Source organism: Gopherus flavomarginatus, chromosome 6 (genome assembly GCF_025201925.1).
Source record: "Gopherus flavomarginatus isolate rGopFla2 chromosome 6, rGopFla2.mat.asm, whole genome shotgun sequence".
Classification (NCBI taxonomy): domain Eukaryota; kingdom Metazoa; phylum Chordata; order Testudines; family Testudinidae; genus Gopherus; species Gopherus flavomarginatus.
This window is the reverse complement of record NC_066622.1, coordinates 136,684,541-136,703,810: the sequence shown is the minus strand read 5'-3', so window position 1 is coordinate 136,703,810 and position 19,270 is coordinate 136,684,541. Positions and strand designations below refer to the sequence as shown.

The window sequence follows — 19,270 nt, the reverse complement described above, 5'->3', positions numbered from 1 at the left end:
CATTCCGGATCCGGATCTCTGCGGTTTGCGGCGTTAGGAGCGTGACTATGTAAATTAGATGTTCTGCTTTCTGACTGGCTCATCGCTATGTCACTCAGCTGAGAACCCCCCCACCTTCAAAATGAGCGCTCGCCCAAGATGGCCGGAAGGGTGGGGCTTCCTGGCTTCGTCTGCCCGGAGTGAAGATGGCCGCCGCGGGCTCCGCCTCAGGGCCGCTGGGGCGGGGCCGAACGCCCGGAGTGGCGGCAGTTCGGTGCGCACGCGCGCCTGGTGCTGAGGGGGAAGCGCCGGGGCCGGGATCCGAGGCAGGTAGGAGGCGCCGCGCGCTCTCGGGGGGTGCGCGGGGCGGGGCCTGCGCGCTCCCCCCTCCCTCACGGGAGGTGTGGGGGATGGGTGCCCGGTTCTAACGCTCCCTCCCGGGGGGAGCTGCACCCCGCTAGTGCCCCTTCGCTGTGTCTCTGCCGTGCCCAGCCGGGGGGTGGCCCCCAGGGCTCCGTGCCAGGGCCGGGGGATGTCTCCCCCCGTCACAGGGGTCTGTCCCGGGTAAAGCGCGGAGGGGAGAGTGTCTGCCCCCCGCCCCCATCATAGGGGTCTGTCCTGGGTAAAGCGCGGAGGGGGTGGGGTTCTATCCCCTCCCCCCCATCTTAGGGGTCTGTCCTGAGTAAAGCGCGGAGGGGGTGGGGTTCTGTCACCTCCCCCAACATAGGGGTCTGTCCTGGGTAAAGTGTTGTGGGGAGAGTGTCTGTCTCTCCCTCTCCCCTCCATCTTAGGGGTCTGTCCTGGGTAAAGCGTGGAGGGGGTGGGGTTCTACCCCCCCTCCCAACATAGGGGTCTGTCCTGGGTAAAGTGCTGTGAGGAGAGTGTCTGTCCCCTTCCCCCACCTTAGGGGTCTGTCCTGGGTAAAGCGTGGAGGGGGTGGGGTTCTATCCCCTCCCCCCCATCTTAGGGGCCTGTCCTGGGTAAAGTGCTGTGGGGAGAGTGTCTGTCCCTCCTCCGCCCCATCATAGGGGTCTGTCCTGTGTGGGGAGGGGGGAGTAGGGTCTCTATCCCCATTCCTCTTAACAGTCTGGTAGCAGTTTCCATTGTAATTTGCACTTCTCTAGTGACTTTTATCTGAACACCTCAAAGTATTTCACAAACAGAAATTCCATCTCCTGCCCCTGGGGAGGTGTAGGTGTGTGTTATCCTCATTTCACAGATCAGGAAATGGAGGTGTGGAGCAGGGAAGTGACTTGACAAAGATCACACAAGAAGTCCATGGTAGAGCTTGTGACTAGAACCCAGGAGTCCTGCTTCTCCATCCCCCTACTCCAGTTACTAATCTCTTCTCAATATTCAGTTTCAAGGGTGTCTGAATGACCAGGTGAAAACTTGATCTGAACTAGGACTTCAGGTGGAGATGATGCTGTCACCACTTCTTGAACCATCCCCCTTTGCGACAAAGCAAACAATTCCTGTATTAGTCTCTGAGGTGCCACAAGTACTCCTGTTCTTTTTGCGGATACAGACTAACACGGCTGCTACTCTGAAACCTGTATCCAGATGCTGCACAAATAGTGTGAGTGGGTAAAGGAGAACTTGCATTGTTCCGTATTGGGAAGTTCTTTCTTGCATGGGGAAATGCTCATAGCAGTGTAGGTAAATCTGCTTAAACTGGTCCAGTGGTATCTTTCAGGATTGAATCATTACAAAGGTTCCTGACTGCCTCAATTTCGGGCCCTGTGACAGACTTCAATAAGCCTTTCAGGAAACACCTTATGATCTGGTGATTGAAATCCTAGGGTGGGAGAGAGAGAGTGACTGCAGTTTTCAAAAGATTGTAAGCAAAAACAAAAAAACCCTCACTGACCAGTCCATACTGAAATGAGTTCTGTGGGGGAATCCTGCTCCGATACCATGATGATGAGTGGAGAAGAACTACCTAGACAGAGATGTTCTCTTTAACAGCATGAAAAGTGACACCAATGCTTCTCAGCTTGCTGTACGCTTCCTACTAATGCTAATGAGAATAGTGGGCAGGTACTGAAGTGCTGTATCTCCAGGGTTTCAGCACAAGAGTAGTTGAGTTTTGTTTTAAACCTGAACACAAAACAAAATCAAAGTAATGTTAAATATCTGGCTTGTGAGTGAACCTGTCAACTTGATGTTTTGTTCAGATTCTTATACCACCCTTATCACTAGTATCTGAGCCAGGAGACTAACATCTGTCAGGTGTGGGTCATTCTCTTTCTCGTCCTCTCTGTAAGGAAGAATTTTGTGTGCAGTTATGTCTCTATAGGGGATTGTTTTAATATATTTTTAACATGTACACATTGCTGAGTGTTTGCCAGAGAAGGCAGTTGGAAGACAAGCACCTTGCATTTGGAGCAGAAGGTGGTGCTTGTGATGGTCTTTAGTTCCTGGGGGGGTTGTCCTGCTGTCTTGGACAGGCCCCCAAGAAATCTCAGACTTTTGCACAGATGAGCTTTCCCTTCTGGTAAAAAGTTCCATTCTGCCTGAGGAGCAAAGCTGCCTAGAAGGATCTTCATGAGGCAGTCTTTTAGATATGCTGGGCCCAGGCCACTGATTGATTTGAAGATAGACTGAGATATGTGACTCTGTGCCATAAACTCATCTTTAAAGGCGCACTGTCAACATCAATCTTTTGATACCAATTACTCTCAGAATGGTTTTTCCCCTGTTCTCTCACTGACAAGTTGCAATCAGTTTCTCCTTTGCTAACTGATTATATAGGGAAACAGTGAAACTGACTATGCACCAACTGCTGTCAAATGCACAAAGTAAATAAACTGGACCCCCAGGAGGCTTTTGCTGCTTTATTTTAGAAAGTCTAGTTGTTGTAATAACAAGAGGTACAAAAGTCAAACATAAATGGTTTTCAAGATGACTGTGTCCCTTTAACCATCCCAGTATTACAGTAGCTCACGTGTTCCTCAAATAGTGAATTAATTTTGTATGACATAGGCACACCTGGATGTGTTAAAGACATTCTCAAACCCTTGGTTGCGGCAGTCAAAATAAGCTTCATTGTTTGCAGTGTTGTAGCTGTGTTGGTCTCAGGATACAAGAGAGACAAGGTGGGTGAGAGCAGCAAAGAGTCCTGTGGCACCTTATAGACTAACAGACGTTTTGGAGCATGAGTTTAGTGGACCAACTTCTGCTGGTGAAAGGAACAAGCTTTTGAACTCCACAGAGCTCTTCTTTGGGCCTGAATGTCTGTCAGCTTCTTCGGGCCTAAAGAAGAGCTCTGGGGATCTCAAAATCTTGTCCCTTTCACCGCAGAAGTTGGTCCAGTAAAAGATATTACCTCACCTGCTCTGTCTCTGATAGAAAAATCATACATTTACAGAATTTAGAGCCAGAAGGGACTGTTAGATTATCAAGTCTGACCTGTATATCACAGGTCATTACATTTCACCCAGTTACCCTTTATTGAGCCCAATAATTTGTTTGGCTAAAGCGAATCTTCCAGAAAGACTCCATCTTTTATGAAGACATCAAGAGATGAGAATTCACCACTTCCCTTGGTAGTTGGTTCCAAAGCTTAATCGCTTTCACTATTTAAAAACTTGTGTCTTGTTTCTAATTTGAAAATTTCTGGTGCCAGCTTCCAGCCACTTGTTCTTGTTATGCCTTTCTCTGCATTAGCAGCACCTTTTTTTTTCTCCTCATGATGCTACCGATATACTATAATCAAGGCAGTGCTCAATTTTTTTGGTAACTTAAACAGATCAGGATCTTTAAATTGCTCACTGCAAGACATTTTCTCCAGCCCTTGAATCATTTTTGCATCCTGTCTAGTTTTTCAACATCCTTTAAAAAACATGGCCAAGTACTGATTCTCGTGGAACATCACTGGAAACCCACCCATTCAGTGGGGATTCTATACTGACATCTACTTTTTGAGATCTGTCAGTTAGCCAGTTCTTAATCCATTTAACATGTGCTTTTTGTCATGTAGTACTAATTTTAATCAAGCTGTCCTGTGGTGCGAAGTCAAATGCCTTACAAAAATCTAAGTATTTTGTGTCTATGCAGTTACCTTTATCAAGCAAACTTGTGATCCCTTCAAATAAGGAAATGGGTTGTTTGATAAGCCCTGTTTTCCATAAAACCATGTTAATGCAGAGCATCAGCTAATATAAATTGTGTGAATTATATCATCTGTGTAGCACAAAGTTATATCTGCGTGTATGCACCAATTAACATCATTAAGGGTGTGAACCAGTTTGACAGAAGCACGATTGGATAGTTATAAAAGAAAAGAGACATTCAATTTCCTCCAGTATCTGGGTGTCATATGGCTGGCCAAATAAACCAGCTGGGCGCCTCCCTGTTGTGCTTAGCAATTAAAGGGCATATGATATGTTTCCTTATTTGTTGTGTTCCTTGTCTGAGCCAGTGGTATCACATTACTGTGCACACATTCCATTGCTTTATAAAAATATAATTATAGTACGAATCCATGTTCTGAGAGTTTGTTAGTATTGTCAGTTGGTATCCCATCAGTACTTGTCTGTAATTCTACCTGCGTTAGCAATGACTCCCCAATGGACTCCTGAAGAAACATAGAGGAGTTAAGATTTCTCAGATGACTTGCAACTAAATCCACGGTCCCAGAACTTGACCCCTCGTGCCCCCTTGAGAACAATTAGAAACTCTGCAACAACTTTATCCATCCATCTCACGGGCTCATGAAGATTAAGAATAAGATATTAATGGTTTTGTGGAAGATGGACCAGACTGTCTTGGAGTTTCGTTTTGTTCTGGGGGTGGTGCGTGAGGGAAAGAGCTAAGGTTGTTTGGGTGAACTTAACTATTAAATGTCGTGGGTTTTTTGGGTAAAGGAGGAACTTTGCTGTGGACTTCTCAGGGGATTTTAACCTTGTATCTTTCTCACAAGAAGGGAGAACAAGGCTTTTTTGACTGATCTGATTGATTCTTTCAATCTTAATGCAGAGTTTAAAGATTTGGGTTTTTTTGCCTAGAAATCTCCATACATTTTAGAAAAAGTATAAACTGCTACTCAGTGAGGAACAAGTCATTTAATACAATAAAGGTAAATTTATAGTAAAAGATTAAAATTGCCCTTTATGGAAAGCTTGTATGAGGCCTTCCATGCTCTGGAGAGTCCCAAGGTAAGAGTGTGGGGGGTAGGAACGGGGTTTATGGAATGTTGGTTACCTGTTCGCGCTCTGGCTGTGACTGGCTGGAGAACTACGCCAGATGTTGCAGGAATCCTAAAATGCAAAGCCAGCTACAGTCTGCTTAACATCCTTTGTAACAAAGGCAGTGCCTTCCAGGTGTCTTATGTATGAACATCACCTTCTGAGAGAGTAGACTGTAACTGGCAGGAGTGAAACATATGTACTAAATGCAAACTTTGCAGAAGTTAAAGTTTCTGAAACTGAAATTGCTGTGTATATTGCTTTTGAACTTAAAATTCCACCTCAGTAGTTGCGCTTCTGAGATTCAGAATAACTAACTGACAGATATACCTCTCTTGAAACTCTTCTGGCCCATATTTCTTGATGCTGAATATTGAAAAGTTCTGAAATATGTCACACGTAACTTCACCCAAGGGAAAAGTCTATAAAAATAGCAGTGTGGCAAATTTAAACATAGTGCTTTTATGGCTCTTGGAGGACAATTAAGTTCTTGACATGCAAGTTCTTTATAATGTTGTTCCTTTCATCCACACATTTACAAATGGAAAATATGAATGACCTCATGACTACGCAAACAAACTTTAATTGCTTACAGATGTCAATGCTTTAACCTTCTGTGAGAGATTATACATCTGTGATGGAGTCACAGGGAAAAACCAAAGCTGCTTTTACTCTTATTTAAATCAACAGTATGGTATGTAAATGGCAAAATGGAATGTCTGTGGAAGCTCCAGGAGCTCTGTTGCCTTTACAAATTCAGGGTGATGTACAGTGTTAGATTGACTCTTTGCTCTGATACAGGCTTTGGGTCAGGGCTTCGCTTCTCAAGATACGCAGTTCTGTCAGTGCTTGTGAAAGATGCTGACAGCGCTGGAGACTTTAGATCCTCTGTTTTCTCACTAAATGTTTGATTTAGTACTGCCTTATAGTGAGTCAAAGTAGTATGGAGATTTTTTAGTCTGAGAATACATGGGAATAAAACTTAGTATGGTGGACAGCATCTTTTTGGGCTCAGTGCGGATATCCTGCATAGCCAGAGAAAATGCTATTCTTGCTTTGGTAAATCAGGAATAACTAGGATGGCTTCAGTGGAATTGCCCCAGTATAAAACTAATGTGAATGAGATCAGAAACAAGCACAGTTTGTTTTGTTTTTTTACTCTGCACACGGTAGCAGCCCATATTTTCCCTCCAGATTCTCTCCTTTTCCATTTGACAAACTGTTTCCCTTTCATTACTCCTGAGAGAATTCTGCATCAAAAATTTAAAAATTCTGCACACAACATTTTAAAATTCTGAAGATTTTGTCAATAACTAAATATGGAGGCTCCAGCATGGCAGTGGGGAGCACAGGCCACTGTCTGCACAGAGGTAGAGATCACCCTGCAGCCCCCACACGGTGACACAGACTCAGCAGTGAGGCTGCACACACCACAAAGGCCAGGCCTGCCTCACTATATGTAGACAGGCAGGATCAGCCCAGCAGGATCCAAGTTTGGAGGGGCCTATTGTGGGGTGATAGGGTTTGTGTGGGGGAATCTGGTTGCGAGCAGTTTGGTGGGGGAGGAGGGGGTCCAGGTGGCATCTGGATGAACAAGGCTTATTGGTAGGGGGCTCTGGTGCAGAGGCAATGGGACTCTGCAGGGGGGGTCCAGGTGAAGGTGGGTGGGGCTCAGCAGGGGGGGTCTGGGTGTGGTGGGCTCAGCAGGGTGGGGGTCTGAGTGCTGGCTAGATGGGGTGCTGGCTTGGTGGGGTTCAGTGGGGTGAGGGGTCTGGGTGTGCAGGGCTAGTCAGGGTGGTCCAGGTGCAGATGAGGTAGGGCTTGTTGAGGTGGGAGTTCAAGTGCTGGGGGGCAGTCTGGATGCAGAGGTGTGTGGGTGCAAGGGGTCTCCAGCCGCAGAGGGTGAGGCTTGTTGGGGTGTGGCTTTGGGTTCAGGGGGCGCAGTGGGAGGGTTCTGCAGGGAGTGAGGCTTGGTGGGGCAATCTGGGTATGAAGTGGATCCGGATGCACAGGGGTTGGGCGGACGGGGGAGCAGCTCCCTGTACAGTGACCTATCCCCCACATGGCTGAGGAGCAATGGAGGCAGGAAGGAGGATGGTGCGAAGCTTCCTGCAGCTGAAGAGGTTTCGACAAGGGGGTCTGACCAGCCCTGGCCGCTTCTTGCAGGGGAAGAGGAAGTCCCATCTTCCCCAGCCCTGCTGGGACTAGCAGCTGAGCCTGGCACAGGGTAGGAGCCACTGGCTCCCCCAGTGATTTACTGCTTCGCTTGCTGCTTTGGATGCCCGAAACAACGGACTCACACTGCTGGGGAGCAGCACATGATCGCTTTTGTGGCTTCCCTTTGTTTCCCCATCACAGAGTCATTTTTCTGTGGGGAAGCAAAGAAATTTGCGGGGGATATGAGTTCTGCGCACATGCAGTGGTGCAGAATTCGCCCAGGAGTACTTTCATGAGAGAATAAACGCTGCTTACGATGACTGAGTTAGAAGGAAGTGACTGAGCATTCCTTGGGCTGGGCAGAGAGCTATTCTTACATTTGCCATAAAGTACTTGTACTCCTGACTTCTGGTAAATGTTGAATGGGTCTGGAATTTTGCCATCAAGTTTCATCCTGGCCCTTGACTTTTTTTTTTCCCCTCTTCCTCCCTTGATCTAGGCTTGATGCAACTCCTAGTGAAGTCAACAGGAAGATACCAGACTCCAGTGAGAGCTGGCCTGGCCTTTAAATGAGTTACTTTCACTGTTTGTTAGGGGACTTCTTACGCTGCTAATATTACAGAATTGACAGTGCCTGTGTTCATCTGCAAGTTAGCTTAATAAAATGTGAGTTCTTTCTATAAGTGCCGTCAGGCAATCCTTGGGACTCAGCTTTTTGTGCTGAAGATGCAGTTCTCTTAACTGTCAATATGTTTCACTTCCTTTTGGAAGGGAATGAGGACGTGCCAGTGAGTTTAATTGTATCGCAGTAGTGATTCAAGGCCCCACTGTGTGAGAAACAGAAACTTCTGTTTCCTACTTCTGGGGACCTGGATTCCAAAGTGGCTTATGTCATGTAACATTGTGGTATCAACTAGGTATTACAGTGGTTTGGTATTGACTTTCCACATCACAAAACTACAATATAACTCAAAATTCAGTAACTTCTGTCTGAGAGAGACCAGCTGCAGCAAGTGCTGACTGAGGTGCTTTGTGAAAGAAGTGTGCATGTGTCAGGCTGTATCACACCTGCTTGAACTAGGGCTTATTCCTGCTGGTTTCCTGGCATTTGTTTTTGAGTCTAAAGTTCACCCTGGTAACTCTTCTCCTTCCATTTGACTATCTAAAAATATCTGCGATTAGTTCTGTCTTCTGAAGACTGTTTCTGTATGCAACCATAAATCATGTTTCCTCTTGTGTTCTTGCCTTGAAGTATGGAAATAGCTAATCTACTCTATGCCAGACAACAAAGAGCATTAAAGTACAGAACATAAAGACTGTCGGTATTCCTACTAGTGAACAGCTGAACCGAGGAGAGCCCTTGATCTAGTCCAATAGTTTGGGTCAAATGATAACTCAGCTTAAGGGAATGGCTTTACCACAGCAGATGGCCTTTAGCATTTTAAATCCCATTAAATCCACTTTTGGACAACAGAGCAAAGCAATCTAATTCTGACTTGATTTGTATCAGCTGGCAAAGCTTACACTCCTGTGGGTGGGTGGGTGGGTTTTGTGGTTTGTTTGTTTTTTTTAAAGAAATTGACTTAATTCTGTAATCTCTTTTTCAACAGGAGGAACAATGGACTGGCCCCCAACAAAGAGTCAACAGATGCCGGGGGGAGGTGTCCCACCTGAAATGGAGATGATCCGGAAAGCTGAAGCACTCTGAATGAACCAACATGGGTTTGCGAGTGTTGGGCTGTCTCTTTAATTTACCCACTGCTGTGATCTATGGGTCCCTGTCGCTCTTTGTTTCCATTTTGCACAATGTGTTCCTCCTATATTACGTGGACACCTTTGTTTCTGTTTACAAGATTGATAAACTGTCCTTTTGGATTGGGGAGGTAAGTTTCTGAAATTTTTTTCCTACCGTTCTCAAGATATGCAGTAGGATCTGAAACCAAAGCATCATGTTAGAATACGGGAGAACATTTTGGTAACTTAATTTCTTTTTTGGCAGGAAGTGATAAAGGAGCTAGTCTATTAGGTTTAAATTGGGTGACCTAGCTCTCCTCACTCGTAGAAATATACAAAGATAATGAGTCAGCAGTCTAAACACCAGCAACGTACATTTTAAAGAGTGCCTTTCCTCTTGGAGAATCCCAGCGCATTTCAAACTACACACAGCAGCAATGAAGCACAGCACTGAATGAGTCTGAAAATCAGACTTCCTGAGTGCCTGTGTCTAGATTTAGGTACCTGACATTAGGCACCCAAGTTTGAAAATGTTGGCCTCTGTGCGTTATTCCATCACCTCCCAAAGCATGAGTTCAAAAATGACTTTTGAGTCATGTATGAAAATGGGTGGTGTAACCCTACTTGCCAGTAGATATTTTTTTATACAACATAAAGCCATTAAACAGTATGACTCTCAGCCTGGAAAGGCGCAGTATGGGCACAGAAAGGAGGTTTTGCAGTATAGTGCCATGGCATATGTGTTAGGTGGTACATTATCACTATCCAGTACCAACTGGTTATTATCCCAAGGAATTGTAATGGGTCCCCATCTGGATGCTGGTTACCTCAGTAACAAGACTCGACTGCTGGAGTGATCCACTGTGGCTTGTCTCACTATTGTATCTCTCGTTTCTAGACAGTGTTTCTAATTTGGAACAGCCTCAATGACCCTCTCTTCGGCTGGTTGAGCGACCGGGTATTTCTTAGCACACAACAGTGAGTTTGTGCCATTCGTATCCTCCGTTAAATGCTGAAAAGTTAATATCTTCAGAGTAGGCTGGAAAAGATTGTGAAAATGTCACCTTAAAAAGGCTGATTGTTAGAAGACGAATATTCCCTGGGTATGAAAATCTTAAACTTCCCTGCTCATGGTATCCTAAAAAGTTGGATGTTGCTGTTGTGGCTTCAGGGTTGGGTGCTGCTTGTCCATCATTTCAGTGTCTGGAGTGTATAGAGGAGGAGGTCATCCACAGGTGTAGTTATACTAATGCCCCCAGTCAAGTCACCTTGCGGGACTGAGTCTGGAACTCCGGATTTAAAAGCACGAGCCTCTGCTGCTTAAGTCATTTATTATTATGATTATATTTATTTAAGTCCCATTAAACTTGGAGTCAATAGCTGATGTACTAACCACTATACGTGGTCCATCCACTAAAGGGAGACAGAGCTACACTGTTATAACCAGTTGAACAATCTGCATTGCTGCAGATTTACCGTGGGATTGGGAAGCAGACAATGCTAGCCTGCCAAGATGGGCTCTGTTCACTCCTGTGTGTTTGGGGCCTGTTATCTCCTCATATTAGCAGAGTGAGACGGGAGTTGAACAAAGACACTTACTACCCTGACAAATGCAGTGTTGAGATCACTTCCACTGCCCTCTGAGCCTTCCCTATCAGGGGATAAAGGGTGTGGCAGGGACACTTCCCAGGGATTGTGATCAAAGTTTTTCTCTTCTCTTGCAGGTCAGGGGTGGAGATCTCCTCACCAGAAGTCATTCTTAAGAGACTTAAGGCACTGAGCCACAATGGGCCCCTTTTTGCCATCTCTTTCCTGGCTTTCTGGGTTTCATGGGCCCATCCAGGTCTCCAATTCCTCCTCTGCCTCTGCCTCTATGACAGCTTTCTTACCGTGGTGGATCTCAACCACAATGCCTTGCTCGCAGACCTTGCTGTTTCTGCAAAGGACAGGACTAGCCTAAATTTCTACTGTTCGCTTTTTAGTGCCATCGGTTCCCTCTCAGTCTTCATGTCCTATGCAGTGTGGAACAAAGAAGACTTCTTTTCTTTCCGGATATTTTGTGTGGTGCTAGCTCTCTGCTCTGTTGCTGGGTTTACTCTGGCAACGTGGTTGCTAAGACAACGATTTGAGACTGAAGTGAAAGTGAAATGGGACCAAGAGTCGACTTTAAAAGAGTAAGTGGCACCAAACTACATAGCATCAGAGAAATGCCCATCTGATGGTGTGGGTCTCGGATGGGTTCGTACGTAGGGTGGCTAGTCCCTGCTGCTGCTATGGCTACACTGTTTTTAGCGTGCTAGCTCAGTCAGCTGGGACTCGGACCTGCAGCTCCAAGTGTAGATATACCCTTAGTCTCCTACATCACTTTTGAAAATGGGAACCTAAGAAGCCCAAGTCACATAGGCATTTTTGAAAAAGTTAGCTGACAGCTGTAGCTTTCTCCCTTCAAAATTGAGTAGCCAAAACCAAACAAGCTGAGGCAAGACTCAGAAAACTGGCCCACGCTAACTAGTCCCTTAAAGTCAGACGTGCCATTGCACATGCCAGAAAGCAAATTTAATCTGAGTGCAGCTATCCTGAGTGCAGGTGGTGGTGGGAGTATCCTGCTTACAAGTGCCCGAGAGCCCATGTACACAGACCTTCAGTAGTGGCATGTGGCGTTCTGCACACAGCTGTGACTGGCTCACTGAAAAATTGGCTCTTTGTGTCTAGCTTGGCTCGCTGACAACTAGTAGGTGGTTTTCACGTCTCCCTACAAGTATCTAAGTGTAAATACTAGTGAGGAAAAGGGGAATTACTCAGATTGTGTATAACTGGGAATTATGAGATGAATTTAAGAGAAGGAAGATTTAGGCTGAGGACCAAGGAAGGTATCCTAATGCTGAGATCTCCTGGGCCGTGAATAGGCTTCTAAGGGAAGGGTTGTGCAACCCCCATCTCATGGGACATCTGAAACTAGACTGGGGCATAGCACTAGAGAATGTATTGCTGACGGTAATCCTGTTCTTGGTGGCTGATGGACAAAAAGTTACCTGTAGCTTCCATCCCTTAATTTCGAGAATATACACTAATAGTAGAAGGCCTGTACCTGTTAAAATGTCAACACAGCATTGTCATAGAAATGTACTTGCTCTCCCTTTACCATGAGGATGGAAAAAGTAAATGTATCGATCTTGTCTGTCTTACTGCCTGACGCTGGCTAAGCAGGTGGCATCTGTGCATGCTGCTCATTCCAGTGTTCATAACTCACTGTGCCCTCGGGCTGCCCCCTCTGTTGTATCCACTTGTCTCATCTCTCAAACTTAGATTGTAAGTGCCCTTTGGGGCAGGGACTGTCTTTGTTTGTGCAGTGTCTCGCATCCTGTAGGTGTTCCCACAATAAAACTAACTATAAAGATTGGGACTAGAGTAGTAGGAATCTGCATTGGTGTGTAACAGCTGCCCGGGGGAGGGATGTTGGCGGAGATTTGAGTTGCTGACGCACTAGGCAAATATTTCAAGTTTTTTTTTTGATGATCCTGGTTCTGGTGGTTGCTTCCATCAAGGAACAGATATCATGCCAGCTTCTGACTTGCTCCATGAACAGAGAAGATGAATAGTAGGAACTGGTAGGATGAGGAAAGTAGCCAGCATTGCATCAGTGCATGCACTTCTGAGCGAAGCAGGGAGCACTGACTTTACAAGCCTCTTGGGAGTGCAGAGGAAGGGGGGATAACAGAAATTCTCACATGTGCAGAAACAATTAGAGTGGTTTCATTGTCCCTGTAGATTGTACATTGAGCAACCATCTGCCCCGCTGGAGAAGAGGATTACACTGGGCGAATACCTCAAACAGCTGTCCCGGCACCACAACTTCCTCTGGTTCGTCTGTATGAACCTAGTACAGGTAGGTCTAGCATGGACGCTCTAACCCAGTGATTCAGACGATGAGCTGTTAGCCAAGCCAGTCTGAAATTGATTCAACAGGATATTGCTTCCTTATAAGGAAGGTAGTTGTGTCTGAGTAATGCCATAACTCCTCTTGGTGCTTTCTGCACCTGCTTGTGTGGCTTTGCACTAGCCAGCTGTTCTGTTACGGGGGGACTCCCTGCGGAGTCTGGGGGTCTTACTCTTCCATCTACAGCCAGGAGGGGTGATTCAGTGTAGGCTGAGCTCCTGCTTTACTAAGGAGTGAAAACTCTCAGCCCTGCAGAGACCATCATGTGTAGTTTAACAAGGATGCCGCAGTTTAGTGCCTTATCATGGCTGTTGGGGAGAATTACTAGTGCAAAAGCAATGGCCAGAGAAATCCTAGTTCCTGTCATCGAATGCCTTTGAGAACAGCTTGGAATCTTTTTTTTTTTTTTCCAGCCTTCCTGTGCGAGTGCTGAATCCTCCCCTTCCCCCCACATTCTTGAGGTTCATGTCACAGCCACTGGGCTCTGCTCAAAGCTAGTGCTTGGTTCCTCAGCTAGGTGCCCACAGAGGTAACTGCCAAACAACACAACACAACACTCCACACCATCGCTGCAGCACTTGCAGCCTCAATTGCCTCTGAGTGTTTGGTTCTCCACACAGTAATGCACAGACAAACTGCTGGGCTGGCCTGGCTACGGGCCGCTCCTGGTGGCCATATGTCTGCTGGGGCACAAGGGTGTAACTGATGGCTCTCAGAGGTGAGTGCAGATGGCATCAGAGCACTTGTGTAAACAAAGCACACCGTCTGCAGAACCAACGTCTCTGCTTCACAGATCCTACCTGTAAGAACTGCATGTTACCCTGGCACTGGACTCCTAGTGGAGCGGAGCCTAGCACGCTATTGGCTTAGCCCTCCTCTTCTTGCTCTGAGTATTGCTGGTCAGTTAATCTTCGTGCTGTTTTGTCACAGGTTTTTCACTGCCACTTTAACAGCAACTTCTTCCCTCTCTTCTTGGAACACTTGCTGTCGGATCGGATCTCTCTCTCTACAGGATCCTTCCTACTAGGTGAGCCTGCTGGGGAACTGGAGTAAGCAGCACCCCAGAGCTGCTGGTTGGTACTTGGCTCAGCCCTGAGTTCTTTCTTTACAAACACAGAAAGCACTGAGACTCGGGAGAAAGGTGCACTCTTTTCTCCGGCCTCCAGGAGTGGCACTTGGCCCACCTATCCCCAGATGGGACCATTGCTGCAAGCATCTTGGATCTTAGACTTTCCCCTCCCTTCCCAGACACACAACAAATAATCTTTAACATTTTTCAGGGGCCAGAGGGGGAGAGGCAGGCATTGGATCTCTGACCTGGGTTTCACAGATGTAAGAGTGTGTGTGTGTGAGAGAGACACCTAGCTCTGGTCAGCTCTGCAAACCTTAGCTGGTGTTGGACCATGCCCAAGCTGCCATCCAGATCTGCCTGATTGGCCATGCAAGGTTCAGTGGAGCCTCAGCTCTGGAATCCGAGGGTTGTCTCTGGGTCAGGGCTGAGACGTGTTGGCACTGCCATGTTGTCTGACTTCCACCAAGTCAAGCAGCTTCTGTGTGGAATCTGGTCGGGAAAGCACAGAATTGGGAGTTTGCAGCTTCAATCCTGGTTCTAATGCTAACTGCCTGTGTGTCACTGGACAAGTCACTTACCTCCCAATGCTCCCATCTGTGAAATGGGGATAGCACTTGCGTCCTCTGCAGGAGAGTTGTGGAGATTGTTGTGCAGTGCTTGGACGTAGAAAGTGCCATGTAAGGGCTGAGTATTTCAGTGTTTAAATGTGTATAGCTGTTCTGTGGTTTTCTTCCTAATGCCCTGCTGGATGAATTGAGCCTTGTCTTGTCTCTGCTTGGTCTCTAGGCACAGTTAGATGCTGAAACTCCCTTGAACTGTCTGTGCCTCTCTTCACAGGTATTTCCTACATCGCCCCTCATCTCAACAACCTCTATTTTCTGTCTCTCTGTCAAAGATGTGGGGTTTACGCGGTGGTGCGAGGGCTCTTCTTCCTGAAGCTGGCTCTCAGCATCATCATGCTTCTAGCTGGACCCGACCAGGTGCATCTTCTCTGCATCTTCGTAGCCAGGTATGTTGCTTATCTAGGGTTTCATTGACCTCTGTGCCTGTAGGTGAGCTGGTGGAGCAGTCCTGGTGGTTAGCCACCTCAGCGAGGCCATGAGGCATCTCCAGTTTACAGCTGGTGTACAGGTGAGACATGGTCATGCACCAAGTCACTGTCAGAGCTGAGAGTGGAACCCTGAAGACCTGACTCTTGACCAAGTGCTCCAACCACTAGATCATGTTGTCCCTTCTAGTGAAGAACTCTCTCACCTCCAATGGACTGAACAGGATGAACGGAACAATCCATGATTACACTACACTTCATGCAAACCTTGTTTAAGAACAAATGAGGAAATAACATGCTCTTCACAAAAATCAGGCTGTGTCTGCAAATGCAGGCTTGGCTCTGGCGTGTGGGACTGTCCTCACGCAAGCAGGGTGACTACAGGCAGCTGCTTTCAAACATACTGTCACCTGGTGTGTGAACTCAACTTGTAGCCTTTGCCATGTGACCTGTTCCTAGCAGGACTGTCCCTGGACCAGGTGACCCTCCTTAAGGCAGCAGGCTGTACAATGGACTCGTGTTCAAGGCGAGACAGATGGTGGTTCTCTGGATCAAGTGCATTTTGGTAGTTCTGGGTTGGTGGGAGGGAGGCTGGGCTTGTGGCTAAGGCACTAGCCTGATACTCGGGAACTGAAACCAGTGCTCCCAGCTCTGTGATGATGTGACCTTGGGCAAGTCACTTCCCCTTTCTCTGTGCCTGTTTCCCCATCTGTGAATGGGGGTGGTACCCGCCTCAGTGGTGTGTTTCATGTTAAACTTCATGTAAAGTGGCTGGCAGGTGCTAGGGAAGGGCAAGAGGCATTGTTCTGTATTCGCCCTCTCTGTATTGATGTGCTCTCCGTTTTCGTGTGCTGCTGAGTCGTACCCTGTCTGCTATGCTCCGCAGTAACCGGGTGTTCACGGAAGGAACCTGCAAGCTGCTGAACCTGGTTGTCACTGACCTGGTGGATGAGGATTTTGTCTTGAACCGCAGAAAGCAGGCCGCCTCGGCGCTGTTGTTTGGGATGGTTGCCTTGGTAACCAAGCCTGGCCAGACCTTTGCCCCCCTGATTGGCACCTGGTTGCTCTGTACTTATACTGGTATGTGACGTAGGACGTGTTCTCTGGGGAAAGCAGCGGGGCGGGCTGAGATGAGTGCTTCTGCTGGCTTTTGTGATGTGAAATACTTGGACAAGGTCCACTGGCAACATAGGTTGCAGGATGTTTTATTACTTAACAGGTTGTCTAAGTTAACACTCCTTGTACTTCTGCATCCATGCCACCTGGGGCGGTGACTGTCAGAGCTAATAACCTCCACAGGGGAGGCCTGGGCAGTGGGAAGTGGCTGTAGTGATTCACTGTGGACGTTCGTACTGGACCCATGTCCCAGTGAGACTCCATGTGTTGCATTCCGCGACGGATTAGCTTGACACCACCGCCTACCTCTCGTGTTGAGAGACGTGCGATTTGAACCCAGGCCTGTGGGATCGAGCTCTGATGCTAATCCATCTCACCGCTCCTGTGCTGAACTCCTCCCTAGCAAGATCTGCACCCCTCTGTCTGTGCATTGTTATCCCAGGGATATTGTATCTGAATTGCACCGAGAGTTGCTTGGGCTATGGGATGTTGTTTGGTGGCTATGAATCCTGTGCACAGACTCCTGAGGGAGGTGTGGTGGGCTCTGTGTTACTATGGTGATTGAGAGTGCATGGAATTTTTTACGATTTCTAGCTGAGTCTTACACACTGTTTTGGTCTCAGGTTATGACATTTTCCAGCGGGCCCCTCTGAGCAACGTGGTGAGCGCCCAACCGAAGCTGATGTCCAATGCAGCCTGGGAACCAACTCTGCGCCAGGGCTGCTTTTACCTCCTCGTCTTCATCCCCATCACATGTGCATTACTGCAGCTCCTCAGCTGGTCGCAGTTCAGCCTGCATGGAAGGCGCCTCCAGACGGTCAAGTCCCAGCGCCAGAGCCTGACTCAGAGTCGATCACGAGAGATCAAAATGATCTAGATGTGCCTGAGCCCTTCGGCTCTCACTGACTCTGTGCTGTGGGTGTGGTTACGCCTCTCTGCAGTCCAGGGGATGCAGACTGAGGCGAGGGGGCTTGCTGGCTAAGAACTAGAAGTGTTTACAATTCAACTGTGAAATGCTCACAATGCAGACGTATCCTCACTCCAGGGGGCAGTCGGTTTGGAAGGCAGGTGTGCCAGAGACAGGGGTGACTTGTGTGTGCTCAGAGTGGGGGCGTTTGCTCAGGCAATCAGATGGAGTCTTAGCTCTTGCACTTTCTGAGGTGCTGCTGATCTCAAGGGAGGGTGGGTGACAGTGGCATAGCGTAAAGGAGACAGACATTCTAACACGGTCTCTAGTGCAGTATCTCACCCTGTGGTGCATCGATGGGAGATGCTGTTGGACCAGCCTCATGGTGGTTTTGTGCAGTGCTGTCCAGGAGTCCTGGGCTCAGAGCAGCTCTGCACTAGAAATTTTACCAGTGTGCTAGTTAAGGGGGTAACTTGTTTTATTTTTTACTGCAAAAGTCCCAGTGTAGATGCAGTTATACCAGCAAAATAAAGCTTTTGTGAATAAGGCTTATTTGGTTCAGGGAACTGGTATAAGCCACACAGGCAAAAGCACTCTTGTGAGGCTATAAGCTGCATCCCTGCCTAGCCTGACCTGCAGTCCTTTCTAGTGTGGGCTAGGCCTTTGTCTCCTGCCCTGCTCTCGCTCCCTGGGTCAGCAGGAGCAGGTAGGGTTGCAGAGGCATTGTGGTCATCTCCTTCGGGGAATGGATGCTGTTCCTCACTGCAGCCAGTTACAGTGATATTCTCCAGTTGGAAGAAGTGGTGACTCTGAGGCAGGGCTCTGGAGTTAGAAGGGGCTTTACAGGATGAAAAGTTGGGATGGGGGAATCTTATAGGTGTTTGGGAATTGGGATTTGAGACTCTTCGATGTAGCTACTCCCTGCTGCCATAATGCCTGACACCTAATTGACTGCAGTGAAGTGACACAGTTCTTAGATCAAGCCCATTCTGTTGGGTTCAGGACAAGTCTGTTCCCCAGAATCATTTAATGTGAAGCAGAATTCCTTTAGCAAGATCAACGCTCGTGTCGCTGCTGCAGAAGTCTCTCCTGGGATGTTGCTAAATGCGACACTTCTTGAAGTCATTCAACAGCCCAGAGAAGCTGGGTGGACTTGCCCATTGAGCTGGGAGCCCAAATGAGGGGAACTCTCTGCTCAAAGTCGCAGTGCTAATTGCTTTCACGCAACCCGCAGAGGCTTGTGTGAATGTGATGCTGGAGTCCCTGCAGTGAACGGGCAGGGTGGGGGAGAGCCCACCTTCCCTGTGTTACTGCCTTTCATCTGGGGGTTGCTTATCTGCTTCTTTCTCTGCTAAATGGCTCCTGGTTCTTGAAGCCTGTTTTTAAACAGAGTTTAGGACCTCCTGCTGTGGGGAGGGGGCTTTAGAGCCACCCCCACCCCAAAGGGAATTGATACAGCAACACCAGCTTTGTTGGGGACCTGTCCACCAGCAAGACCCAGGCCCAGTGAGATTGCTGAGCACCGTAACCCCTCCTCTTTGCAGCCTGTAAGCAAGACGGCACAGGGCCTTACCACACAAGCCCTGTGCTCACACAAGCGTTCATCCCTGCAGCACAAATAATCCCCCTGAAATAACAGAACTGCCTCAGCCTGGAGCTGTAGGATTGAGCTCCATGGAACCAAACTGTACCTAGTAAGGGGAATAGTTTTGTGTCTCCCCCAGTCTGGGGGCAGTGGAGCCTCTATTTTAAATCATCTTGACAAACCTGATTATGAGCCTAAGACTGAGCCCATCCCTCTCCACTGCTGGGGAGGGGAAGCCCAACACAGCCCTGCTACCAGGTGATTCTTGTACTCCTAGTTCTTCTCTTCTATCATTAGTGAAATTCAGGCCCCACTGAAGTTTATGGTAAAACTCCCACTGACTGCAGTGGGGGCAGGATTTCACCCCATCTGTGTAAACAGACGTTCGTTTTGTGTCATCAGAGAGTATACGTGCTGAGACTTTAGAGCAGTATCTAAACCAGTGAGACTGCCAGCTCTGATGATAAACTGCTTAGATTTTTTTGTCATGTCTTGTTTTAAACCATATCCTAGTGGTTGACTGACTAACTCAGCAGCCAAACAGAA

General features: G+C 47.6%; 1 protein-coding gene across 3 annotated transcripts; it reads left to right on the top strand.

Annotated features, from left to right (window-relative positions):
• The first annotated feature begins 236 nt into the window (after window positions 1-236).
• MFSD13A (major facilitator superfamily domain containing 13A) lies at window positions 237-17,687 on the top strand. 3 transcript variants are annotated; one of them, XM_050958139.1, is made up of 9 exons: window positions 237-309; window positions 8,936-9,208; window positions 9,958-10,037; window positions 10,784-11,233; window positions 12,828-12,945; window positions 13,927-14,023; window positions 14,906-15,077; window positions 16,003-16,196; window positions 16,856-17,687. In XM_050958139.1, exons 2-9 carry the CDS (start codon window positions 9,044-9,046, stop codon window positions 17,107-17,109), a joined length of 1,530 nt encoding a protein of 509 aa, XP_050814096.1. In that variant the 5' UTR covers window positions 237-309; window positions 8,936-9,043; the 3' UTR covers window positions 17,110-17,687. The 3 variants fall into 3 exon arrangements, with proteins under 3 accessions (XP_050814096.1, XP_050814095.1, XP_050814097.1); XM_050958138.1 differs by lacking the exon at window positions 237-309 and adding an exon at window positions 977-1,558; XM_050958140.1 differs by lacking the exon at window positions 237-309 and adding an exon at window positions 7,132-7,991.
• The last annotated feature ends 1,583 nt before the right edge of the window (window positions 17,688-19,270 follow it).

Bases quoted from the DNA above. Each gene is read 5' to 3' on its own strand.
- MFSD13A (XM_050958139.1), top strand. From the start codon at position 9,044: ATGGGTTTGCGAGTGTTGGGCTGTCTCTTTAATTTACCCACTGCTGTG. The intron at 9,209-9,957 runs GTAAGTTTCTGA...TCTCGTTTCTAG, and splicing joins TGTCCTTTTGGATTGGGGAG to ACAGTGTTTCTAATTTGGAA. The intron at 15,078-16,002 runs GTATGTTGCTTA...TATGCTCCGCAG, and splicing joins CTCTGCATCTTCGTAGCCAG to TAACCGGGTGTTCACGGAAG.